The 26352-nt window shown below is 43.4% G+C and overlaps 1 protein-coding gene across 1 annotated transcript in view; it reads left to right on the plus strand.

The window, feature by feature from the left end:
• HTRA1 (HtrA serine peptidase 1) overlaps nucleotides 1–26352 on the plus strand; it is a 33174-nt gene that overhangs the window by 4541 nt on the left and 2281 nt on the right. Inside the window, exons 2-8 of the mRNA XM_066554776.1 lie at nucleotides 10317–10416; nucleotides 10765–10969; nucleotides 20364–20558; nucleotides 21235–21267; nucleotides 22455–22569; nucleotides 23643–23700; nucleotides 25060–25155. Of these exons, the coding sequence (XP_066410873.1) occupies nucleotides 10317–10416; nucleotides 10765–10969; nucleotides 20364–20558; nucleotides 21235–21267; nucleotides 22455–22569; nucleotides 23643–23700; nucleotides 25060–25155 (802 nt within the window). The remainder of the gene's footprint in view (nucleotides 1–10316; nucleotides 10417–10764; nucleotides 10970–20363; nucleotides 20559–21234; nucleotides 21268–22454; nucleotides 22570–23642; nucleotides 23701–25059; nucleotides 25156–26352) is intronic.

The raw sequence follows: 26352 nt of genomic DNA on the forward strand, positions 1-26352 counted from the left end.
AGATTGCCTTCCTGGGGAGCAGGCAGTAATTTTGCAGTCTCCAGACTTCAAACAGTCAAGTCAGTAAACACAGATTTGGAACAAGGAAAGATTCAATCCTTTCATCTTCTGGGCTTTGAAATGTAAAGGTACCTGTGGACTGGGCAGGAATACTTGAGGCCATGAGTAAGCAGCAGGAGTGTTGCTAGGGTGTGAGGGAGGCAGCAGATCCTGAGCAGCTCTCGGGCTCTGCCGTCCAAGAAATAGGAGAAGCTGGAAAATATTTTTCAAATGTGAATTTACGTGTGCTTGGAGTGAAAGGAAGCAACGTCAGAAATAGAAACTGGGGTTCTGTGGAACTTGTGCTGTAATAAATGCAGCCATTCCTCGCTCCCAGGAGCTGCTGGGGCCTCCAGGATCCCTGGCTGGACTTGGCACTGAGTCCCACTGCCTTTGTAGCTGGGCCCAAGTGAATACCTGACATTATTTTGGAGGCTGTGTTCAGGATGTAGAATAAAAGACTTTATTTTGCCTTCTGGATGCAGGTCATTGTAATTCCCAAATTATTTATCCTGCTTGAAAGAGAAGAATATAACTAAAAAATAAGCCTCCACTCCCTTGTCTCAAAGGGCTGTAAAATAATTGATCTTTTACTAATGGATGTTGACCTTATATCTGTAGGTAACAGGGGAGTTATAATAGCTTAAGCTTGTGAGACAGGACACAGGTGAGTAGTTATTTTAGAGTTTAATGAACTGAGGAGATCTTTGCTACCCCATTTTAGCAAGTGGAGGTGAATTATGCAGACAGGCAGAGCAGCTCTTGAATTTCTGGGTTAATATCAGGCTCCCTGGTGCCCTGATAAGGGGAAGCACAAGGTTGGAGGTCAGCTGGCTTGTGCAATTTGTTACAAGTGCTCTGCCAGGAGCTTGTTTCTGGAGGAAAAAAGTGGGAAAACAAAGCAAATATGTGTTCCATGTGTGAGCAAATGCATTTTCCTCTGCCTTTCCTGCAGGCTGTACCTGGCCCTGTCACTGCAAGCAGTGGCATTAGAACTCTGTGTGGTATTGGCTAACCAAACCTCATTCTTGTCTCTGTCACTTTTTCCCCATCAGGGTTTCTCAGTCTTTCCATCTCCTTGCTGTTGTAAAGTCTTTTTTTTGGTGAGGCATGGGAGAGGGATGTGCAGTGAATAATTCCTACATCCCCTTTTGCTGCTGGAAACCCCAGTGAGACTGAGCTATGGTGCTTGAAATGTTTCTGGTAGCACAGGGATTTGTGTTGCCAGACAACTAAAGGATAAAATAATGCTTAGTAAATCTGGCAGCCATGCACAGAAGTTACCCAGTGGTCTAAAATTTGAAATATTTTCTGCAACAGAGGATAACATTAAGGGGAGCTCTCAATATTTTTCCAGAGGCCACTGTCATTGCCCTGTTTCACAGATAGTGAATCTAGGGCAGGGAAAGATAAAGAGCTTTGCTCAAGGTCAGCCAGCAGCAGAGCTGAGAGCAAACTGAGCTTCCATGAGTCCCTGCTCAGCTTTCTGCACCTTGCCAGCATTGCTGCTCCATTTTCCATTACTTTTCTTTTCCATTACTCTATTTCTCAAACTCTCAGGCTGCAGTTTTGGCTTTGCCCTGCCAACAGCATCGATGATCTGTCGATCTGCATCTGCAAAGGGCCCTCTTGGAGGAGGGAAGGAGTGGGTGCACCAAGCACTAGGAAGGAAGAGAAACCCAAACAAGTCTGTCCCCTCCCACCATCCCACCCCCAAAATAAACACAACCCCCCAGGAATCTCATGCTTCAACATTAGTGGTGGTGAAGGGATGATTCATTCCTTTTTCCAGGACAGCACAGGCGCTGTTTGGAGTGTCTGCCCTTTCTCTATCTCTGTGTAGACCTCAATCTATGAAGGTAAAGCTTGTCTAACCCTTATTTTCTTTTGTATTCAGGCACTGAAAGTGGGCAAGCAGAAGCCACCTATAAATATGAAAAGTACTCAGATGGTCCATAAAATAAAGCAGGATAGGTGTGGGGATAAGTATATTAATATTCAAATAGCTGCTGTTGATAGGGGAGCAGTGAATATAATAATCAGGACGCTAAATATCTTTGAAAAATGCATATTTGAGAGAGGGAAATGGAGACCTGCTGTGCAATAAACCCTTCATTAGGGGCTGCAGGAGCAGCAGGGCTGTGTGACAGGGGCTGCCTCACCAGTGGCAGTGCCACCCCCTCACTGCAACAAATCTGGGTGGTCTTGGAGTGATTCTTGAGACAGATGTAGAAAATACTGCCAAAGGCTGACAGATTTTTCAGGCTATTGAGGCTTTTGCAATGTAATTATGCTGGGATCAAGTACTGTGCAGTTACAACACCCCAGAGTAAGGAGTGCTGTCTGTTTTATTACTGTTCTGAGGGTTTTCTATCTATTTTTTCCTATAGATTTGACCCATATTTGTATCAGCTCCATGTCTCTCCTAGGTCCTGCCACAGCAAAGTGGTGAAATCAATGCCTCCTCCAGCTGCAGAAAAGCAGCATCTTAGGAAGCTTTTTATAGGCTTTCCCCTTAAGAGTTTTTTTTTTTAGGCCAGAAAGAAGTTTAAGAAGCATGAAAACAAGAACTTGTTTTTATTCCCTGGTGTCTTCATACCAGGCTTCCTGGAAGTTGAAGCTAAGTGCCTCTTAAGCAGGGATTTCTTCTGAAGATGCAGTGTGAAAGTTTCTCACATACTTAAAACGAGATCTTAACGGGTTTATAATTTCAGAAGGAACTCTCAAGATCAGGCAGCCGCTGGTTACATGTGGGATATAGGAATTACCACGTCGTTGGTACTTAATGGGAGTTTTGAGGTTATTTTGCTGGTTCTCTGCCTGTAGCCAGTTGGAGCTGGGAGGTAAAACAGGGTGATGACCCAACTTGGAAGGGACACAAACTAAGCAGGGCTGAAAAAAAAGGAGAGGAGGAATTATTCCTGACTCATCTGTTGTATTTTCAGCCTTCTGCAGAGAAGAGAATTGTCTGCTTTAACCTGTTGGCTGAAATACTCTGTTCCTCTCTCTGCAGGAAATGAGGCAGACTCTTTTCCATAACTACCTGACTTACATTTCTTAGTGCTTCCAGCTCAGACAGGGCTGCTGGAATGACATTTTTTTAATGATGTTTTCCAGCTCAGCACTCTTTGCCCTTGCTCTGAGTTGTTCTTCACCTTCATTCCATGTGCCTGAGCATCTCCCTGCTCATGCTGCTCCTGCTGCCTGTGCAGGGCACTGCTGGCACGGCCACCAGAGCTCTGTGCCATTGTCAGAGGGCTGCTGGCTCCCAATTAATTGGGATTAATTAATTAATGGGTCATCCTGGCTGAGGCCCCCTCAGCATTGTGTTAATATGGCAATGCCGCTGCAGGAACGGTGTGCTCCTGCTCCCTTCCCTTCCCTTCCCTTCCCTTCCCTTCCCTTCCCTTCCCTTCCCTTCCCTTCCCTTCCCTTCCCTTCCCTTCCCTTCCCTTCCCTTCCCTTCCCTTCCCTTCCCTTTCCCCTTTCCCTTTCCCTTTCCCTTTCCCTTTCCCTTTCCCTTTCCCTTTCCCTTTCCCTTTCCCTTTCCCCTTTCCCCTTTCCCCTTTCCCCTTTCCCTTTTCCCTTTTCCCTTTTCCCTTTCCCCTTTCCCCTTTCCCCTTTCCCCTTTCCCCTTTCCCCTTTCCCCTTTTCCCTTTCCCCTTTCCCCTTTCCCCTTTCCCCTTTCCCCTTTTTCCTTTCCACTTTTTCCTTTCCCTTCTCCTTTTCCCTTTCCCTTCTCCTTTTTCCTTCCATTCCTCAGGCTGCTGTTTATGCCCAAGCTGGGTTTCCTCCCACCTCACCGCTGCTGTTGACAGAAGGAATTGCAGTTTCCTGTTGTTTTAGATGGAGCTGTCTCTCCTCTCTGGATTCCTGCCTGACACCCAGTTGCCTTTGAGCCTCATCAGTTCAAAAGTCTGGTGGTTTTTGCTCCTTGCTGCTATAACTGTGAGCCTGTTTTGCACTCAAGCCAGTGCACTTGGTTTATAAAGGAATTTCTGGCATTCCTGAGAGTTTTTATATACATATTTTCTCCCTGTGAGGTTCTGCAAGGGTTGCTAAGGGCTGAGACTGTTCCAATCAGATAAAATAGGGTTATGCCCATTTTAGAGCTAAATCTAAGACACTAAAGCACAAATTGCTTTTTACAAGTTGCATGGAGACTGAGTAACACAGCTTGGACCAGGATGCACCCATCCAGGGCATTCCTTCTCTGCAGAACCTTCCAGCCCTGTGATCTACAGTAATTCAGCAGCTGAGCTCTAACAAAGATATTCTGTATCTGATTAACTTCCCACTTACTCTGCCTTGTAGATAAGTGGTAGGAAAAGTTCCTGTTTGGTTAAAAATGAAAGTGTTAATCTGAAATTATATAGGAACTTCCTAGAAGGAAGCTGTGGGCATGTTACATGAGGAATTTGCCCATTGACCATTTTCAGTAGCAAGAACATCCTGAACAGCCTTGGTACTGGATGGCAAAGAGGTCTGATTCCCACTAAGAAAGAAGCTGGGCTAAAGATGTTGGACCAAAGTTCTCTAAAGGCTCTGCTTTGCAATTTCATTATCTTCAAATACTTTTTCTTGTTGCTTTATAAATACACAAGAACTCTTTTTGTCATTCTCTCCGTATAACTTGATAATTCTTACTATCACAGAGTGGCCTGTCTTGGAAGGGACCTTAAAGCTGATCTCATTCCATCCCCTGCCATGGGCAGGGACACCTCCCACTGTCCCAGGATGCTCCAAGTCCTGTTCAACCTGTTCTTGGACACTTCCAGGGATGGGACATCAGATATTGTAACATTCTTGTGTTGCCAACATCTGCTTTTACTTATTCCTACAACTGGATTCTCAATACCTTTCCCTTCCAAGCTCTTCCCGGGGCAAGCATTAATTTGTGGCCAGTAGTGAATGAGTAGAATATCAATTAAAACATGAAGTTTTTCACCTTTCTTTTGTTACTCAAACGTTCTTTTGTTCTATGAGTGACCACACATTGCTCTGAAATATGTCCTGTGTTACCATTAATTTGGGAGCTGCTCTGCTCTATGAACTTTGTGTAGATTCCCTGTTTTGTTTAGCTTGACAGTTCTTTTGGGTTTGTTTAAAATCAGTGATTAAAATGAATGAGTTTCTACTTTTGGATTAGCAGGGAAAACACAAAGTCCTTGTTGAACACTGCCAAGAAAGAATTGATCATCTAAATATTATGGTGATGAAAATGGACTATAGTTTCCCTTTGCACGTGTGCATTTATGCCAAATAGCAATTTCACTTAAAGTCCTCACTTTAATCTTGCAGTGGTTCTTGCTGCAGGAAATATTTTAAATGAAGACCAGATTTGTGCAGTTTACTGTTTGGAGAGATTTCAAGCATTTTATTTTACGATTATTTAGGGCTATGAAAGTATTTTTGCTTTTAGGGAAGTCACAGTAATGCAGACTTTCCTCCCAGAAATCTATGAGGTGTCTTGAGCTTCTGCATGGATTATACAGGGGAAAAATAACTGATGCAATAGCATCTGTGTTAACAAGGTGCTGTGGTTTAGACCTCTCAAAATTCCCTCCAATGACCTAAGAGTTGCTCTTGAGCAAATTGCCTGTGACACGTCGAGTGTTGTTCCTTATTTTCTTAGTGTTTTCATTGCGTAATACCCTTTTTTTGGTGAATTACACAACTTATCCTTGAATAGGAAGTGGAATATTTAGGCTTGCAGCTTTCTGTAATTTAAAAAAAGAAAGTGTGGCAGCAGATTCCCACACTTTTTCCCTTGTCTCTCTCCAGCAGGGCTTGCTGATCCCCCTGCTTTCGGTGAGCTGAGCGCTTTTGCTGGAGTTTTTTTGTCTCCCTTGTCAGAGGTTTGGAGGTTTTTATGGCATGAATGGAAGTTTGTACAAACACCAGAGGCTGGAGTTTTATTTGGGAAGGGTGGAAGTTCTCCAAGCAAAACTTGGTTTGTGGTTTGTGTCAGTAGTCACCGGTTCTGGCAGCCCGGAGGTTTCGTGAGTGCTGCAGCTCTTTTGGTTTCGTTCTGCAGAGAATCCCAAGCCATCCTTTCAAACCCCTGTGTGTGTCTAAACAAGTGGTGAGTGCAGGAGAAAATCATCTCACCTATTTTCAGCAGCCTGGGCAGTTTAATATCTTTAGTTATCCCAGGAACTGCAGCCCTTCAGTGAGGGTGGCACAGAATTCCTGGGATGTGCCTTTTTTTCCCTTTCACCATGTCTAAGACAAAAAAATCCTGTTAAATGGGACAATTATTTTGCTCCTCACCTCAGTCACTGGGAAGGAAAGCTGAACCCCCTTTTTGAAAAGGGAAAAGGGGTGAAAACTGAGTGGGGAAAAGCCCCATGTCTGACTGAGATGTGCCCAAAGCTTTGTTTGAAGACCTGCTCCCTTCTCTCTGCCAAGAGCAGCCCTTCCAGAGCAGCAGACAGCCCTCCCAGCAGAAGGGGAGAGGTCACTTTGGTGAGATTTCTATCTCCAAAGCATCTCCTCAGTTCAGCTCAAAATAACCACCAAAAGCAGCATGTGTGAGCTGTGAGCATCATTGCATCGATGCCACTTTGAGTAATGACCTAACCAGAACACAGATCTTAATTTGCTTTTTGGCTCCTCTTTATGAAACCAAATTACTTCAGTTGTTTACAGCTGGGTGTGCTTTTTTTCATGGCTTGGTACTCTGTCTTGCTCTCCTAGCAGTCTGTTTACTGATTATTAGCCCTGCTAATGCCAGTTGGCAGAGATTTGCCTTCTCATTTCAGGACTGGCAGCCAGCACACCTTTGAAGTCCTTGAAGAATTTAGTTGCCTTGGGAATTTTTCATGCTATAACCTATTTATATTTTGGTTTGGTTTTTTTTTTTGTCATTAACTGAATTCACAACAATCATCTTTATAATGCAATTAATAAAGGTTTCTTAGCCGTGCTTGTGGGCATTTTAGGGCATTGTGCAATAGTTCAGTAAAAAACATTACAAAACACAATAATCACAGCATATAAATAGAAAGAGGAGCAGTCTGGGAAGATTTGAACATCAGAGCCTGAAGGTATTTAAGAACTTGAGCTTTATTCAAGCCCAACTCTCAATGATTTAGAAGCAAACCAAAACAACACCACCCCCACAAAAAAAATCTCCCCCAAACTGAAACCAAAAACATATATTTGTTACCAACAGGCCCTGAGCTATTGCTACAGCTGGAAAATAGATGTGTCAGAAGGAAGAAGAAAGTATACCTGGTGAAGTTCTCAGTTTCACTGCTGGAAACTGCCCTGTGGTAGTTGAGGAATGAGCATCTGCCCATATTAAATTTGTAATGTTGGTGTTTTTATGGCCATTTAAGCTTCCACGTGGTCCTTTGTGCCTGGGTTCAAATGTTAGGCAACATTTCACACACAGAGGTGGTTTCTTGTAGGAAAGATCAGTGCAGCTCTCAGCTCCCCATGTGCAGCTCAGTAATCCCAAAGAAAAATCAGCTTTTTTTTTTTTTTGCCCTCCATTATTCTTAATCTCAGTGATAAAAGAATTTTTCAATGTATCAATACTTTTACTACAGCCTTCAGGTTTTATGTTGATGGTAAAGACCAGTTTACAGGATTTTTTTTTGTTAACATTCATCGATGAATCCATCAAGATCAGTGCTTTGATTGTTGTTTTTTTGCTTTAAAAAGGTATGTTTTCCATTTAAATGGGCAGTGGTTCAAGAGCAGTTGCAAAACTGTGTTACACAATGCAGGAATTCCTAATACATAAGCAATAGGCAGGCGTGGCCAGCTGCTGGGAGCTTTTTGGGTCAGTATGCCATGAATTAGAATTTATTATCTAACTTTTTCAAAAGTAGGAAATTCTGAACTTTTTTTTTTCACTCTGCAGTTTAGTTTGGGACTGCATGAGGGGGTGGATCATGGACAAAATACTGCTGCCTCTGAAATCCTGGCTTTTGTAGGCTCCAGTTTCAAGGGAAGGCAGCTCTGAGATGAGGTATTAGCAGTCTCACCATGTACAGCCTGGGCATCCTTTTTCTTCTTCAATAGCTAAAAGCAAAAAAGATTGAAGGCATGAAAAAAAAAAAACAAAACCAAAACCTCTGCTTTGCCTGTGTAGTTCCCTCATCCGTGGAGCTTTTTTTTTCTTTTCCCAAGGGCAGGATGTGACCTTTGGATGTCTACAGCATTGCAGCTGAGATGAAATCATTTTATAAGCGGTGATCAAAAAGCAGATCCATGGCTGCATCAGTGCCCTGTGGAGTTTTAGCCCAGCACCACGTTAATCCCACCTGATAATCTGTCCAAGCACCTATTTAATGCAAGTGGATAATTCCAGATTGCTTTTCTTATTGTAGCAGCTTCCCAGAACTGTCCCTGTGATAATTGTCAGCTTTACAGCAATGACGTGACTTGTTGGATACTGAATATTTCTAGTAGGGAATATAAATCCTTTGGTAAATTGATATTTCTCAATCAGCAAGCCCTTTTGCCTCTGTGGGGTGAAAGCCCAAGGGCAACAGCTCATCTGTAAATCAGAAAGCACTGAATATTCTTGAGGAAAACAGTGAGGTGAGGACAAAAGTTTCCTGATCAATGTTGCTGCTTCATAAAGCAGATAAACACTTCTGAAAGAGCACAGCGGGTTTTGTGGTTGCTGCTGCGGCTGCTGCTTGTCACTGGCTGCATTTAAAAGCCCTTGAGATGTTTCACAGGGTATAAATAAGAAAAAAGCCCCTGTCCCTGAGTGACAGATGGCGTTTGGGTGGAGCACGCACCCCTCTCCTGAGGGACAGTGTGTGCTGTTGGCACTGGGACGTCACCTGGAACGTGCTCACCCCTGAACCAAACCGGTGTCTGGTTCGTGTTCAAAGCAGGGGCATTCTGTTCCCAAATCATTATTGCCTCCAGTGCCTGCTTGAAAATTTGCATGGCTTTCCTCTCTGGTTTTTCCAACAGCAAAGGGCATTTGGGGTTTTGGTATTGGGGTAGGTTTATGGGATAGTCCTTCTATGATTCTGCAAATAAATCGTCCTCTTACACCGTCAAAGGCACTTACAGCATCCACAAGCTGCTTATTGCTTTAATCTCTGCATGGATTTAGAAGCCAAATGGCAAAGATGGATGGGAGTAGCACAACACGTTAATGCTCCTCTGAAAGCCTGTAACAGGCTTGGCTTGTGCCTGTATAACAGGAGATGGATGCACCAGATAAAAATGAAATGAAAACAAAGGGTGTTTCTCGCCTCTGAAGGAACACAAAATAACTCTTTTGGGTGTTCCCAATTTGCATAGCTGCTCCCAATTTTAAAAAGCAATGTTTTGCCCCTGAACTGCTTGAGAAGGAGAAGCTGTCTCAGAACTGTGAGTTTTTCCCAGAGAATTTTAAACTTCTCTTGGTGCAGACAGACTTTATGTTGGCCATAGTGGGAGTTGGGTATCCAGTGGCATTTGAAAACCCCACTGACCCCTGCTGAATACCCAGTGACCATGAGCTTTTGTTGCAGCACTGCCCAGGAATGCAGAGCTTTGTGGAACCATTGTGTTGTCCTATCTATTTCACAGCCCTGGGAGTGGCTCCAAAGCAGGGTGGGATCCATGGAGCTGATGAAGCTCAGGGTGGGAAGGATGCCTTGAGTGGGGCTTTGTGGAGTGTGTGGAAGATTCTTCCACGTGTAGGTGCCAGGCAGGGGCTGCTGGGTCAGGCTGTGTGGGGACACTGGTGGGAAAGGAAGCCCAGCCTTGTACCCAAGTTAAACTTTCTCAGCAGCTGCTGAGGGCTCACACTGGGGTCAGGACCTCTGTGTCCTCAGCATTTTACAAATGCAGCAGCCTGAGACTTCAAAACCCTCCAAGAAGGCGTATTTTGGCAGAGGAACAGAGCTGGTTTGTTTAATCTGGGAAGACCATCCAGGCTAAGTAGACCATCCAGAAAAGGAGGGCAGCAAGGGAGGCATCTGAGTACAAAATCCCTTTCATAGACAGGGAATGAACCCTGTACTCCTGCAGTGCCCCATCCCTGGCACCACAGAGGGATGAGCCCATGCTGCCCCATGGCCCAGTGGGGTGCACTCCACACCAGGAGGCTCCACGGGTCATTTTCCCTGAGGATGAAGCACTCCACCTCTGTGCAGAGAAGCGGGGAGGGAATCTAGGGCTGAGGGTCATGCTGCAGATGACTTTTAAGGAAGGGAAAGATGCCCACTCAGAGCTTTTTTTAATTCAGGTGTTTTGCAATGGCCCTCCTGCAGTCACTTGAAGAACTCATGACACGTCCTCTGTTTCTATTTCAGGCCAAGAACATCCCAACAGCCTGAGGCACAAATACAACTTTATTGCAGATGTGGTGGAGAAGATCGCCCCTGCTGTGGTTCACATTGAATTATTTCGCAAGTAAACAAGATGCCCAGTCTTGGGTTTTGGGTTTTTTTTCTTTTTTATTTAATTCTTGAAAACAGCTGCCAGTGTGACAGAAATGTTGATTGATGGTATGAAATAGTGAAGAGGATTTTGAGATAATAAATATTTGTCATGCTTAAGAATTAAAGATAATTTAAGGGTCATGGAAAAACAATTAGCTAAAGTAATGGATGTGCGTTATCTTCTTAATGAGAGTAACAGCAGATATCTTAAAACATTAAGAACTCACCAAACTCCTTTTGGCTGTGTGTTATTTGGAATTATTTGCGACCTTTCATCTTTTCTGGCAGCAATAAACTTTTTATTTCCTTTGTCTTTTAGACTTCCTTTTTCCAAGAGGGAGGTTCCTGTAGCCAGTGGCTCGGGGTTCATTGTCTCTGAGGATGGGCTGATCGTCACCAATGCCCACGTGGTCACCAACAAGAACAGGGTGAAGGTGGAGCTCAAGAACGGGGAGACCTATGAAGCCAAAATTAAAGATGTTGATGAAAAGTCAGACATTGCACTAATTAAAATAGATTCTCAGGTGAGTCGTTAAAGCGAGACACATTTTGTTCCTCTAATTTAACGTCCTCCTTTCCAAAAACTGTCGCTGATTTTCAGATTGGAAGGAAAAACAAGGTGTTTACTGGGCTGAGTTGTTGAGAATGTATGAACTAGGTGGATACACGTTTTTAAAAGCCAAGTTTGTGGGTGGCAGTGGTAATTTTGACACCTCTCAGTGTAGTGAAAGTATTATATAGCACTTTTTTATGCAAACCCAAATAAAAAACAACACCCCAGTTTGCTGGCTGGTTTGCACACCGTTTATCTTACATAAATCTTTCTCAGAGAAGAAATGGGGATGTTTTGCTTGTGCTACTCTGTCTTGAGTGCCTATATTGAAGTCAGAAATGGCTTTTAGAGGACACATTTGTCCCTTGCTGATGTAGACACTAAAGTGGAAAATACCTTGGGGAGCGTCCTGAGCATGGAAATTAAAGCCAGCTTGGAAAGATGTTCTTACACTGCAAGTGGTTTTCTGAGCAGCTTCCCATCTATTATCTCCCTCCATATCAAATGTTCCTCTGTCAGCGTTGCTGTGCCTCCTGCCACAGCAGAAAAGCTGTCAGGAGGTTCTGCACACGTAGCAAGAAGGATATTGTGTGGAAATGCTGTGTAACGGAGCTGCAATGAGCTGGACGTGGCTCTTTGGGGTGCTGCTCATGTTGGCTCCCCTCGTTTGCTCTGTCAGTTGATGACCTCCAAGTGTAACGGGCAGGAATGCTTCATTTGAAACACATGACTCAGAAATGTGTAGATCTTGCAGCGTTGTTTTAGTTCAGGGCTATTCCCCAGCGAGGTCAGGAGTGTTTGTGCCAGAGTTCATGACTAAGCCAGGCGCCTAACGCAGAACTCTTGGATGACCCGAGGGATGGAGTGCTCCTGCTGCTCCCTTGCCACCTTTATAACTTCAAATCTTCTTCTTTTTGAAAAGCTTCTGAACAGCAACCGGGCAGAAAAACCAAACAGTACCAATAATATTTCTGCCGTGTTGTTTTTTCTCTGTTTTCATGGCGTCGCTTGTTTTCTCATTTTTTATCCTAAAATAAGAAAAAGCAGTAAGAGGCAAAGGGAAAGATCCCCAGCACAAGCACTGGCAGCATTGGGATGAGCAGGATGGACAGGGGGGAGTGAAGGGCAGCTGGAAAAGTGCTTCAAAATTGGAAGTACAAGGTGGAGGAGAGAGCAGATGTGTTGAGGAGAGGACTTGGAGCAGCAGGAAGCTGAACTCCAGAGGAGAGAGGTGGCAGAGGAGACACTGAACTGGTGTAATGGGCAGTTTGAGGATCAAAAGAGCAGGCATGGCTGGAATGTTATTTGATGTATAACATTATCAAGGAGGAAATGGCTTCTAGTTGTCCTGGGAAGCTGCGTGTGGGAAGGGAGAACCTGGAAGCAGCTTGGGAAAAAGAATTCAGATGGGCTTGTGGTGGAAAGCACTGCTCAACAGGGCTGGAATTGGTCTGAGCTGCCCTTGGAAACATCTTATCAGCTGTACAAGGCAGTACCTTGGGTGATGTTCTCCTCCTGGCCTCTCCCATTGCAGCTCAGGATAATTTTGAGAAGACTGGGGGGAAATTTAAAGGGATGGGAGACCCAGCTTTGCAGCCAGCTCTGGTGACATGGCACTGGGAAATCCCAGTCCAAGGTGAGGCATGAGGCACCTCTGTTCACAGGACAGGTGTTGCTTTGCATCTGAGAATTAAAAACAATGTTTTACATGGTCACAAAAAAAAGTTAAAATGGAAACGTGGTCAGCTGAGAAATTGATTCTCAGATTGAACTTTTATGGGGCATTTTTATATACCCTTTCAAGTTCAGTGTTTGAGCTTTCCTTTTTGTACTGGAATGCCTTGCAGTCATTCAGATGCATAAAAGACTTTTTAAAATCACAGGGGTAATAATTTGTTGAATTTGAAATGTATTTGCTGGCTAAAGAAGTCAATGGGGTGGTACAAATGACCCCTTAAAAATCTGGAAATGGCATGGAAACCATCCTTAAGAATTTTTCTGAAGTAAGAGGCAAAGCTCTTAAATTGGAATAAATTATTTGAAGGTGACATCAAAGACGCAGAAGGGTTTTTTCTTCTTTTTTATGTGTGGCATGTCAAGGCAGGATCTGAAGGGTGAAGAATGCTCTGTGATTAGGAACAGAGCTGGGGTCAGGCTGTCAGCTGGTATTCCTACAGCTGTTCAGGTTTTGCAGCAGCCTGAATGCTGTTTTCCTCTAAGGTGTCAACATCTGGTCAGAGACATTACTAGAACTAATTTGGCTTTGCTGAGTGCAGTAGGAAATGAAAGAGGGTGGTAAAATCTGGGCAGCAGTGAGGATGAACCCTGATTAAATTCTTCTCCGTGGAAAAACATCTTGCAGTCAATGAGGAACAGAAACCTTGGAGCAGTTGTTCCAGCCCTAAAATGTGCTTGTTTTTACAGTCTATAAAAGAGAGCACCAGTGTTTCTCATGTCTGTGGTGACACTGAGCAGTTTGCTGGAGTGTTGAAAATAGGAAGTAAGATTGGAATCAATGTGGTAGCCATGAATCCAATCTAAATATCCTTCCAAATGCATGGAGGAGACCACATCACTAGAAAGGAGCAGTGCAGTTGCAGACAATTTGGATATGAACATGCAAAATTTATAAGACTTCCCTAGAAAAAGCTGGATTTTGGCAGCATAGGCAGGGACTGGTGAAATAAATAATGCATCCTGCGTGGCACGTGTGATACTGCAGCGAGTGGGAAACCCATCAAAACTGTTGCACAACACTCCAAAGGGAGCAGATGCTTTTCTGCTGGCAGAGCTGCATTGTGGGATTCATCTCAGGGCAAATAACTACCTTGTTAAATCAGAATGTGTGATACAGCTGCTGAAAAATAAACACCAGCAGGAGGGGAGGAGATTTCAGGGTGGTTTAATGGACAATGTCAGGGCTAACGGGGGACAGAATTATAGAAGAACCCAGCCCACATGGAAAGTGGAAGCTCACAGTAGTGGAAGGTGGAGGTGGCTTTTGCCTGGAGACCCTTTTCAGCCCTGGAAATCGAGCTCTGTCCACAAAAATAATGGGGGGAGCAGGGTGAATGGCTTTATCTCGAGGTGTTTCTTCTTTCTACATGCTCAAAAAGCAGCCATGAGACACTGACCCTGAAATCACACAGGGAACACAGGCCAGGTCCTGAAGATTTTTGCTCCTCAGTGTGGCCAGTTCCTGGTTCTTTACCCCAGACAGGATTTGGCATCTGCATGGTGCAGCAGCAGTGGGGTTGTGACCCATCTCTAATTTGTGGTGACATTTCAGCCTTTCAGCCGAAACCTTCAGCTTAAGGTTTCTCCTGTACTCTGTTTGACACTTTTAAATCAACAAGACCTCTTGCCCTCGTTGCCCTGGTGGTTTCCTGAGGCAGAGAGTGTCTGTATCTTTGTGGTCAGAGGGGATTTGATTTTCCCCTGTGTGTACAAACTGGAGGAGGCAGGAAAGCAAACTTCTCTGTTTATGCATCAATATTTTAATAGCCCACATTTTGAAGAAACAAACTACTTGCACACCAGATGTAAGTGGCTTTTCTGAAATGTTATTTCACTTTGAAATCTGTGGCTGGATAACATGCTGCTTCCTCTTGAGAGCCTGAGGAAGCCCACATATTGCTTCCAGAAGTGTTCAGGACCCATAGGAACGAAATATCTTGTAAAAAGCTTGGATCTTAACTCCAGTTTATTCATCAGTTTAGGCAGCAATGGTTTCCTGACATCTTCAGCTTCTAGTAGCCCTCACTGTGGGGACAATGTGCTGGTCCAGCTTCTCATGCAGCAAAATACTCACAGCTCCAGGGTGGGTCTGCCAGCACCAGCATATTTATAATTGCTATTTTTATTTTATTTAATTGTAATTTCATTTGTATTTTATTTTTAAGGGAGAACAAAAATCTCTTGCCAGGCAATTGAAAAGCTGGTGACATATCAAAACAACACTTCATCCTTTTCTTCTTTTTTTTTTCTGCAAGCTTCCCATGCTCCATATTTAGATAAGGAGACTCAGTTTTGCTTTTCTAACTATAGATGAAATACTTTTGGAGGCTTGTAATGTGTTCAGCCTGGGTTTTTTGTTTTCTTTGACTCTCTGTCAAGCAGTTTCTAGATTGTAGATGATATTCTATATTTTTATGTGCTCATGACTGCTGTTTTTGTTTTGCCATAACGTATTCTGAAAGTTGAATTAGTCAGAACAGAAATGCAATTCCCAGGACAGTTACATGTTTTGCCAGAGTTACACTCACAGCTGAATTAGTGTTCATCTGTGCCTTTCCCACCTAAAAATAAGAAGCATGAAGGAGATCTGTCACTGGTTAACACAAATTGAACTCAGAACTTTTGTCTCCTCTTCATCCCTTTATTGAACTGCAAAGTGCTTCCTGCAAATTCCTGACTTTCCATCCACAAATGGAGGGGATTACAGAACAGAGGAGGGATTTACTTCTGTGCCAGCATGGAGACACATTCACTTATTTCATGGATGAAAAAGTTCAAACCAAAACACCTCCTGCTTATGGCTGGCTGTCTCTTGGTTTCCATTTCTCCGTGGCAGTGCCTGGGGGTGGTTTTGTGCTTCCTCCTCTTTTTAGTTTTGGAGCTGTTTTGTCCAGATTGCCCTTCTTTTACCTGACTCAAGTAATGCTGTTAAAGGACACCAGGTGGATATCTGTGCTGGCCCTGCTGGGGCTGCACCTTGAATCCTGGGGTGATTTTGGGTCCTTCACTGAAAGAAGGACATGGAGGGGCTGGAGCGTGTCCAGGGCAGGGAATGGAGCTGGGGAAGGGTCTGGAGCCCCAGGAGAGGCTGAGGGAGCTGGGCAGGGGCTCAGCCTGGAGCAAAGGAGGCTCAGGGGCCCTTGTGGCTCTGCACAGCTCCTGCCAGGAGGGGACAGCCCCAGGTCGGGCTCTGCTCCAGGGAACAGGGACAGGAGCAGAGGGAACGGCCTCAGGCTGGGCCGGGGGGCTCAGTGTGGATATTGGGATAAATTTCCTCATAGAAGGGCAGTGTTGGAATCCTCATTCCTGGAGGAATATAAAAGCCATGTGGATGCAGCACTTGGGGACACTGGGTTGGTGGTGGCCTTGGCAGTGCTGGCTTAGTGGTTGGGCTCCATAATCTCAGAGGTCTTTTCCTGTGACCATGTTCACAGGGGCCTTAGGATGAGGGAAGAGACCAGGATCTGATGAGGATCTGACTCCATGTTTCAGAAGGCTTGATTTATTATTTTATTATATATATTATATTAAAACTATACTAAAAGAATAGAAGAAAGGATTCCATCAGCAGGCTAGCTAAGAATAGAAAAAGAAAGAATGATAACAAAGGTTTGTGGCTCGGACTCTCTGTCTGAGCCAGCTGGGCTGTGATTGGCCATTAATCAGAAACAACCCCATGAGCCCAATCCCAGATGCACCTGTTGCATTCCACAGCAGCAGATAACCATTGGTTACATTTTGTTCCTGAGGCCTCTCAGCTTCACAGGAGGAAAAATCCTAAGGAAAGGATTTTTCATAAAAGATGTCTGTGACATTTTCCAACCTAAATGATTCCATGTTTCTCTGAGTCCCTCTGGCTGATGATGCTGATCTCTCCCTCTCTTCATGCCACAATAGCTGTGTCCTATTGTTGGCTGGAGCCATTTCTTGTGGTGGTGTGCAGCTCTCCATGTCGTGGGAGTTGTGTTTATCCAGGGTTGGAGTCAAATCCATATATAAAAACGTCTGAAGCCCTTTGGGATGTGAAAGTCTTAAAATATTAACCCAAATTAATGGCTCCTTCTCTGGCTGGGTGTAAACAGTGAGTCATGTGCCACTTAGGGGTTTGCATGTTTGGTCCTATTTCTGTGTGCTTGCAGAATGCCTGCCTGCAGATTTGTTTCATTGAGTAAACAGGGATCCAGCAGAGCCCCGAGGCTTCATCAAAGCAAGAGTTAGAAAACACAGGGGTAGAAAAGGTATTATATGTTGCCCAAAGCCATGCAGTGAGTCACTGGGAGAGCTGGGTTTGGGTGTTCCTGGCTCCCTGCTGCCTGTGCTGCAAGGCATGGGCCTTTGCCTGGCACTTTTAATTAACTGCAGTGGCAAATCTGTAGTCAAAGCAGGAGAATCACGAGTTGGAGTGGTGCTTATGTCATCCTGACGGCCATCAGACATTATGTAAAGATTGAAGAATGCACATTTATTAAGTATAGTTATTAGGAGCCCTGAAGTCACACTCATTTTACCAGGATTCCTGAATTTCCTGGGGATGAGCCTGCCAGTGGCAGGGTGTGAGGGCACAGAGGGGGTGTTCTGACATGATCCTGGCTACAGCACTGCCAGCAGTGCCTGCCTGGCATTGCCAGGGCTCCTCCTGGGCTGCAGAAGGATGTTTTCCCACTCCATCATGGGATTTTCATAGGTTTTATACTGGTTTCATTTCAAAACCACGTGCACAATGTAAATAAATATTTGAGTTTGTTTTGGTTTTTTTATAACGGAAAATTTAATGCTGAGTGTGGCAATGTTTTAAGCTATTTTAGAGAAAACGCCCCAAATTTAAAGCCATGACAACACATATATTCATCATACCCAATTCTTCATAGCATTGGTTTTGTAGAGGCACTCATATATTTGCATGCAGTGCCATCAGTGTGTCAGTTCTGCCCCACACCACGAAATCACCAGGAACACAGGACACATTTTCCAAAGCTGTGTTTCATATGTGTGCAGGACCAGGAGGTTTTTGCAGCGGATTTTTGTTTCTAGCAAGGGAAAGGTTAGCCAGACTTTCCAGAAGGCATGTTGAATCACAGGGGTGACCTGCAGCCAATCCATACAGCATCAGAGCTTGAACTGCAGCCTGGCTAGTATAGGCACAGCCCTGAAAACTCAGCACAATCACAATTGTATTAGTCACAGGCCGTTCCTGTACTTTCTCTCTGCTGCCAGATGCAATTTTGGCTTTGTGACTGTTGTTACAACTCAGGAACTTTGTATAAATATTTTAACATTGTACACGACCACCCTTTATTTTTTTTTCCCTGGTAATGAAACATTAAAACTATTCTGTTTTCTGTTGCTTGTCTCTGTTTCATTTGCTGATAAATGTCCCCTTTCTCTGCAAAGTATCTGTGTTCAGTGCACTGGGATACAAACAAAAGCCACTTTTTTGTCTTTTGTGTATTGTGGGTTTTATTTTTTTAAGAAGGAAAAGCAGTGCCAAAAGAAGATGCTGGTTTGACCAATGACATCTTGCAAACACGTGCTACGTAAGCTCAATAGCATCTGCTGAGAGGAGGAAGGGCCAGGGTGCTCCCTGTGTCCAAACATGACCCAGATGGGGCTGTTTGTGTTAGCTGATCACAACTGCCCTGATTCCCCTGCCCTGGACTCATCCCCTGGAGCTGTGCCTGGGATCAGGGGCTGCCCTGGGATGCAGAAGGGAAGGGGAAGCTGGGCAGAGCTGCTGGATCCTTCCCAGAGCTAAGCCACAGCTGGGTTTATCTGTGGCTGTGGCACTGATAAGGACTGTATTTTATCATTATTATTCATTAGTAGGGCATTGCTGGTTGTGATAACTTTCCTCTGAATGCAAATAGACATGGAAATGCTTTCTCCCTTTCTGTGCTGCCTATTCTGTGGCTCTCCCAGCTCACTCTGTTGGTTTAATTATTTTCTTGCTGTCTGGAGACTGAAAGATAAGTTTCCATAAAGCATCTTGCCATGTCTGGGAGCTGGCAATGAATTTTATTGAAACAATCTGCTCATCTGAGTAAAACTTCCCTGGTGGGATTGTAACAAAGCTGAATAAAGGATACACAAGACCAGTCTTGTTAAACATTAAAACCATAACTTCTGTATTTGCAGCAGCATATAGTGATAACTGATGACATTATTTTTAGCTTTCTACTTTGCAGGCATTGTCTGTCTCTTAGGATATTTGAAATAAACTGTAGGTGAAAACTACAAAGTGATGGGAATTTGGGTTAGTTTATAACACTGAATTTTTGTCCCTATGGATGAGTTATTGAGTCAGGCTTTCAAACTGCTGGTAACAAAACCAGAGCCAGCAATGAGTTTCCAAATTAAACATGCAATATTCTCCCTTTTTGCCAAAATTTGAAGTAGGTCAAGCTTAGAGGAAAGCTAGGTTCAAGTTAGCTTTGCCAAGCAAAAGATAAATGTCTCCAGAATTCTGTTTTGATTTTTGGGTTCAGTAACCTAATCCTCCAAATCCTTAAGTCTAAACCTGCACTTATATGTGTTCATTGATGCTAATAGAGATAGTCTAGTGACATGGTTGAATACCATGGGTTAAATATATATAATAAATTACCTGGGGAGGGCCAGGATATTTTAGACAACAGATAAAACAAAAATATTTAAAAATGTGTCACATCACTCTAAGTGTAGAGATTGACTTTTAAAAGTGTGAAGAAAGGGAGAAATGGCACTCAATGTGTATTGTACGGGCAGGTGATGAATAAAAAAAGTATTTGAAGTATGATCTGTTTCAGAACACTCTTGATTCATTAACAAGTGTGTGGATCCAACCTCCCCTCCCCTTTTTTATTTTTGATTGCTGTACTATGCAGTGTTTGCTGGATTTTAAGAACGTTTTAGTGGGAATGTCTTGAACTATGTAATATTTATTTAGAGATAAGATCTTGAAATAAAGAGATAAGATAAGATATCTCTATTTATTTAGAGATAAGATCTTGAAATAAAAGTATAATGGTATCCTCTACTCTCATGACAGAAAAATCACATCAGGTCCTTAAATCCTAACATCTTCAGAGGAAGACATCTCTGTATGTAGGAGGCAATATGATTATTTAGAAGAGATACTTCATTAAAGGAAATTTAGATGAATCATTAGCTGGTGTCTTGTGAGAATATAAAAGGCTTTTAACTGTACACATGCATGCTTAAAACTCTTGGGTTGTTTCTTTCATGACTCTTTAGTGTTCACTCTCAAACAATATCATATTTTTACTTCAGCAGCTGTTTGCTAATTATTTCAAGAAGTGTTGGAAGTGGCTCATTTCTAGTATCATCAGATGTTTGCTTTGTACACCAAAGCATAAATATTCCTTTGGTCTTTTAATTGTTCTTGATTTAAAGGGTACCTGTTGTGGAAAAAGTTCTCCAGTGTAAAGAGCCCACACTGGTTGTTTCTGTACCAACCCACACACAGAATACTCAAAGAAAACAGAACAAAATCCCTGAGGGATAAAAGCCTCTCTCTCTCTCTTTTCCTCTACCCTGTGAATGCATTCATCCTTCCGTAACATTTGTTCTGCCAGCAGAGCGGTGTCTTAACATTCGAATTTTCTCTTTTTTTTTGTTTCTTTTTTTTGCAGGGTAAATTGCCAGTTCTCCTGCTGGGCCAGTCTGCAGACCTGAGGCCAGGGGAGTTTGTGGTGGCCATTGGCAGCCCCTTTTCCCTGCAGAACACGGTGACCACGGGCATTGTCAGCACCACGCAGCGCGGGGGGAAGGAGCTGGGGCTGCGCAACTCCGACATGGACTACATCCAGACAGATGCCATCATCAATGTACGTCCCCTCTGGGCTGCTGCCCTCAGCCCTGGCCTTTCCCCAGCAGAAATCCCCCTCCTGTGATGCCCTTCTGAGGAGCAGGGAGCATTTCTCTCCCTGTAAATCTGGGCAACTGCGCCGCAGGAGCGCTTGGTGTTACTGAGAAATCCCCCCAAGGAGCCACACCAGGCACAGTATCTGCCTTCACTTCAGAATCCTTGCAGATTGCAAGGGAGGAGGCAATATTCTCTGGCAAACAACTATCTTTTCGAAATCCATCTTGTTTTCTGAAAAAGAAACCAAGCTTCATTTAAGGGTTCAAGTTTGTTTCTGCATTAAGGCAAAACAATAGTTTTTGTACTTCAGATCTTGGCCTGGTAAGAAATCTTGACTAACAGCTCCCAGAGCTGTCCTAAAATCCTCTCAGTTTCTAGTGTGGCACTAAAAAAACAAAAGAAAACTTTGGCTTGCTTAACTTACTCTGGCAGGAGAAGAAAATCTTAAGTATTTGCAAAGCTCAGCTAGAAGGGTGATGTTAAACAGTGGTTTATGGTTTATTTAAAACTGTTCTATTGCATGAATTTAATAGACAATGGAAGCAGTACTACAGAAATTTTGCAAAAATTTATTTTATATTTTGCTTGCAACAGATTAGGAGGTAAATACTAAAATGTGTTCTTATGTTTATTTTCAGTATGGGAACTCTGGAGGACCCCTAGTTAATCTGGTAAGAGTTTCTCTAAGTTTGCTTAGTGTCAAGCTTATTGCTGTTTAATTTAAAAAATAAAACCAAACAATATACCCCACCCAAACCAACAAAAAAAATCAAACTCCCCCCACCAGATGTGGGATGTGCAACTTTTGATATCTGGCTGACTACACAAAATTCACATGGTCCTTACTAATCAGTTGTCTGTGTTTATGTTGGCAAAAGGCTACATTTGGATTTCAATATTTAGGATGTTTATGGTTTGCATAGTTTCAAACAAGTGTAATGTTTTTTTTGCTCAAGCCTTGCAAAAAGGGAAAAACACATTTTACAGTGGGGTGTTTGCCCTTGCTGTTTACCCCGAAGCTGGCAATTATTTTCTTTTCACACAGAAACTCAGCTAAATATTTCCAAAATGTATCTCCCCTTTCATTTTGAATCACAGCGAAAAGATCCACATATTTTCAGGGTATTAGGGTTTCTTTGCCAGTACTGTAGAATGAATTGAAGCAGGTTGCAAAACTGTGTGAGAGCTCCCAGGTCTCCTGAGGGTACATGGGGTTGAGTCCCCAGGAGGCATGGCACAGACTGAAACTCACAACTACTCAGAGTTTCTGCCTTGGAGGAGATTTGGCAGGTTTTTTTTCCCACCCAATTCACAGCACACATTCAGTCACACTTAATCTTCACTTAAAACCACCTGTAGTTAGAGTTTTTGTCTGGGATGAACCAGAGAATGAAACTGCTGAGGTTTCAAAAGAGATGACATCAGAGATGTTTCATCCAAAGCTCCTGGAGTTATTTTGCCAGGAAAACTTTTGATTTTGGCAAACTGTATTTTTCTTTATGTTATAATGTAATAGTGGCTCAGGAGCAGTCAGTGCCATGCTTTATGTTGTCCTTGCTGAAATAAACGCAGAATAGCTGCAGAACGTGTTGCTCATCTGCTGCAAGCATGAGAATTACCCAGTTTTATCTCTTCTGCAGCAAGATGAATAATCACACTGATTTTCCAAAATTCCTAAGTAGTGTTTTATCAATAGACTCAAAAAATTACTCTTAAAACTTAAGAAAATTGAAGACCAGCTACAAAATAGGAATTTGTGACTGCTTGGAAGAAATGATCCATTTCTCTCATTTCTCTTTGAGGTATTCCATATTTGCTAATAATGTTTTTTTTTTTTTTTTTTTTGTTTTCTCTCCAGGACGGTGAAGTCATTGGAATTAACACATTAAAAGTTACAGCAGGAATCTCATTTGCTATCCCATCTGATAAAATAAAGAAGTTCCTCACTGAATCCCATGACAGACAAGCTAAAGGTACTGTACTTGGGAAGAGGAAAACCAGAAAATAACCTGGTCTAGGTGGCATCACAGCCCATGCCAGGGGGTTGGAAATAAGTGACCTTTAAGGTCCCTTCCAACCCAAACCATTCTGTGGAAACAGTGATAAATCAGAAAGGCAGCAGCCTGGCTGGCATTGAGATTTAAAAAAAAAAGTAGCCAAAACTCTACCTCCACACTAATACATAAATAGCCAACATTCTAAGAATGGCTAAAAAAAGTAAAAAAAAGTTAACTAGCAGTGTAAAAAAACCCACCAATTTAAGCTACTGCTGAGTAAAAAACATCACTACCAAATAAAAAAACTACTTGTAAAAGTCTGCCATATAAATGCCCATATTCCCAAAAATAAAACTAATAAAAAGCACCAGAACAATAAGCAAATAAACCAAACTGTAAAAATAAGAGCATCAAAATTTGACCTAAATTAAAAATACACCAAAAAGTTATTCCTAACTCAATAAAGCCATAATTCCTCAGACCATCAAAATAAAAGTGCCACCTATAAGTAAATACAAAACCAAAAAGTAAATTTAACCATAAACAGTATTTCTCAAGTTATCCATAATTACGAAATGTGTGCTACCAAGCAACTATAAAACTTGTGCTATCAAGCAAGCCAAGCAAGTAAAAAATAGAAGAAAAAATGTATAAATCTCGAAAGTCTGAACTGTCACTTTGATTTTTTTTAAGATTCTCTAAGCCTTCTGATGTTTACATTCTTGTAACAAACTTTCTCTTACACTTACTGTAAATAACTTATTGTTTTGCATTCTTGTATGGAAGAAGAGAAATTTGCTGGACTGTTGGTTTGTCCAGTGTCATTGGAGAGGTGGCACTGTCACCCTCCAATCCACTGTCACTTTTGGAAATTTATAAATGTTGGAGCCAGAAAATAAAATTCCCTTTTTTCACCTAGAGAGCAGCAGTGTGTGAGCTCATGTTGTTTCATAAAGTGAAACAGTCTGAACAAGTGGAAGATAAAGTTTTGAAAGCCAGAGGCTCTTCGGGTCACGGCAACTGATCACGACCCGTTTTCCTTTTTGCAGGAAAAGCTGTAACCAAAAAGAAATACATTGGCATAAGAATGATGTCACTAACCCCCAGGTAAGTACCCAGGGTGGCTCCTCACCTTTCCCCAGCGTGGTCTCTGCATGCATTTGGATCCAGCCGGGGACGTGGATTTGGATGTGTGCTGGTGACAAACCCAGCCAGCCCTGGCCACCTCCTCCTCTGCGGCTGTCACCTGGTGGGACTCTCCTCTAGACTCTCCTGTGAGCTAGCTCTTAAACAGCTCCTTTTTCTTCTCCTTAATGCTTCAGAAGAGAGTAGCTGGTGACTGTGGCTCTGTCCTGGGGTTGTATCCATGTTGTTGTACATTTTCATGGCTTACGTCAGCCACGTGCGTTCCTACATTCCTATAAAGTTATTTTCATTAAACTCTTCCATTAATGTCAAATGAAGCTTTTGCGTGGACTTCTTATTCATGCTCTGGCTATAAGAGACTCACGAGCAGGCAACACCGTGTCCTGTAAAGATAACCAGAAGTTTTTCCTTGTGCGGGATCCACAGCTAGAACAAAGCATTGAAACACACGGGGTTGGGGTTTTTTAGGTGTTCAGGATTGCAGGAGGTGATTCTGTCCCTCTAATCTGCTCTGAGGAGACCCCACCTGGAGTTCTGCATCCAGCTCTGGGGTCCCCAGCACAGGAAGGTCATGGACCTGCTGGAGCCAGTCCAGAGGAAGCCCCACAGATGATCAGAGAGATGGAGCAGCTCTGCCATGAGAAAAGGCTGGGAGAATTGGGATTGTTGAGCCTGGAGCAGAGGAGCTTTGGGCTTGACCCAATTGTGACCTGAAGGGAGCCTGACAGAAAGATGGAGAGGGACTATTTACAAAGGGCCTGGAGTGACAGGATGAGGGGGATGGCTTCAAACTGACAAAGAGTGGGTTTAGATGAGATATTAGGGAAAAAATCTTCCCTATGAGTGTAGGGAGACCCTGGCACAGGGTGCCCAGAGCAGCTGTGGCTGCCCCTGGATCCCTGGCAGTGCCCAAGGCCAGGTTGGACAGGGCTTGAAGCATCCTGGGTTAGTATAAATTATCCCTGCCCATGGCAAGGGTGAGGACTGGATGGGATTTAAGGTCCCTTCCAAACCAAACCAGTTTGTGATTCTATGATCTGCTATTTCTAATGCTTTGAAATGTTTGAACTCTGATTGTCTGTATCTATTTAAATGATTGCATTTACCAGAAATAGACATTAAAAAGCTGCATGCATGCAAAAAAAAAAAAAAAAGTAATAATTCCTGAAATATGCATCTAAGGGTTAAAATGAATGCTGAAGTGACATACCAATGCATGTAAAGCACCTCAACTCGTGTTAAGTGACTTCAGCAAAATGCGTGGGGGGGTTTTTTCCTGTCTTGACAAAATATTTTTTTTGCTATTTCTTCATTTTTCAGCAAAGCTAGAGAGCTGAAGGATCGCCATAAAGACTTCCCTGATGTTGTCTCTGGGGCCTATGTCATTGAAGTCATTCCAGAAACACCAGCTGAAGCGTAGGTTGAAGTGCTTTTTTCTCAAAACCACTGCCACTGACTTAAGGGGGTAACGATGGAGACGGTTCCCTGCTTAACTGGCTTTCTTCATTAAGCTAAATTAACAGGGCTGTGACCATCTGATTGCTGTTAGCTTGTCTGCTGGAAATGGGTTTGTGGTTTCATTCTGGTCCCTGATGGGCAATCCTGTAATTGTATCAGGGCATTGCAGGGAAGCCCTGTCAGCCTTCCAGGCCCAAAGGGAAGACATTCAGGGGGTGTGAAAACTCCTTTTTCCTTTTTCTCAGCAGTTGCTTCCAAGGCATCTGCTGTACCAGTGCCAGTGCTGAATAGAGGCTTTTGTTCCTGCACACTCTCCATGGCCCTGCTGGTCACTGCAGGACAGCAACTGAGAAGTTTTTGGGTCCACTTTGGAAGAAATGTCCACCTCAGTGTTGGCCAAACCCACCAGCTCCCCTGGCACACCTTGGGGCTGAAATCCTCTCTTGGCAGCAGACATTCTTCCATGTGAGAGCTTTGTCAGCAGTCACATTACTGGAAGGGCTTTTGGGTTTGGACAACTGGCTTTTTCTGTTCCTGTTACTCAGGATTTGCTCAGAAGCTGGCCCTGCTGGTTGGTGCCACGTCTGGCAGCTGGGCTGTGGTCACTGGCACTGCTCTGGCTGGCTTTTGCTGGAGACAGTTTTCTCTCAGGGTTTGCCTGATAGGAAACTGCTCAGTAATCCAGGGCAGGAAATGGCAAACCTTGTTCATTTTCTGAAACTAGGGATCATTTGAGAGAGGAGTAAATCTTTGTGACAACAAAGAGCCTATGTGGCACTGAAGGCATGAAGGCAGGAAGCTGCTTGGGGCAGGCATACATTGCATTTTAGGAAGACTGCAAGGATGGCTGGATGGTGTTTTTTGGGGCAGTTTGGGTGTAAGATAACAGTGCTAGCTGTCTAGTGTGCTTTCTGAACTACTGCTGTGTTTGTAGATTATCCTTGTTGGCAGTGCTCATCAGGCAGAGCACTGGTGGGTGTGAAGGAACGTGTAGGAATGAATTGGCTGCTCCAGTGTGGGGCTGGAGCTGCTGCCTTGGTGTTCAGGTTCAACCTGAAGGTGCAGAACAGTCTTTTTAGGAGTGTGGGTGATAGCATAGAGTGGGAAAGGGACTTTGGAGAGGGAGAAGAAATGTGAGGCAATGTACCCTAATGT

This window comes from Molothrus aeneus, chromosome 8, assembly GCF_037042795.1.
Source record: "Molothrus aeneus isolate 106 chromosome 8, BPBGC_Maene_1.0, whole genome shotgun sequence".
Taxonomy (NCBI): domain Eukaryota; kingdom Metazoa; phylum Chordata; class Aves; order Passeriformes; family Icteridae; genus Molothrus; species Molothrus aeneus.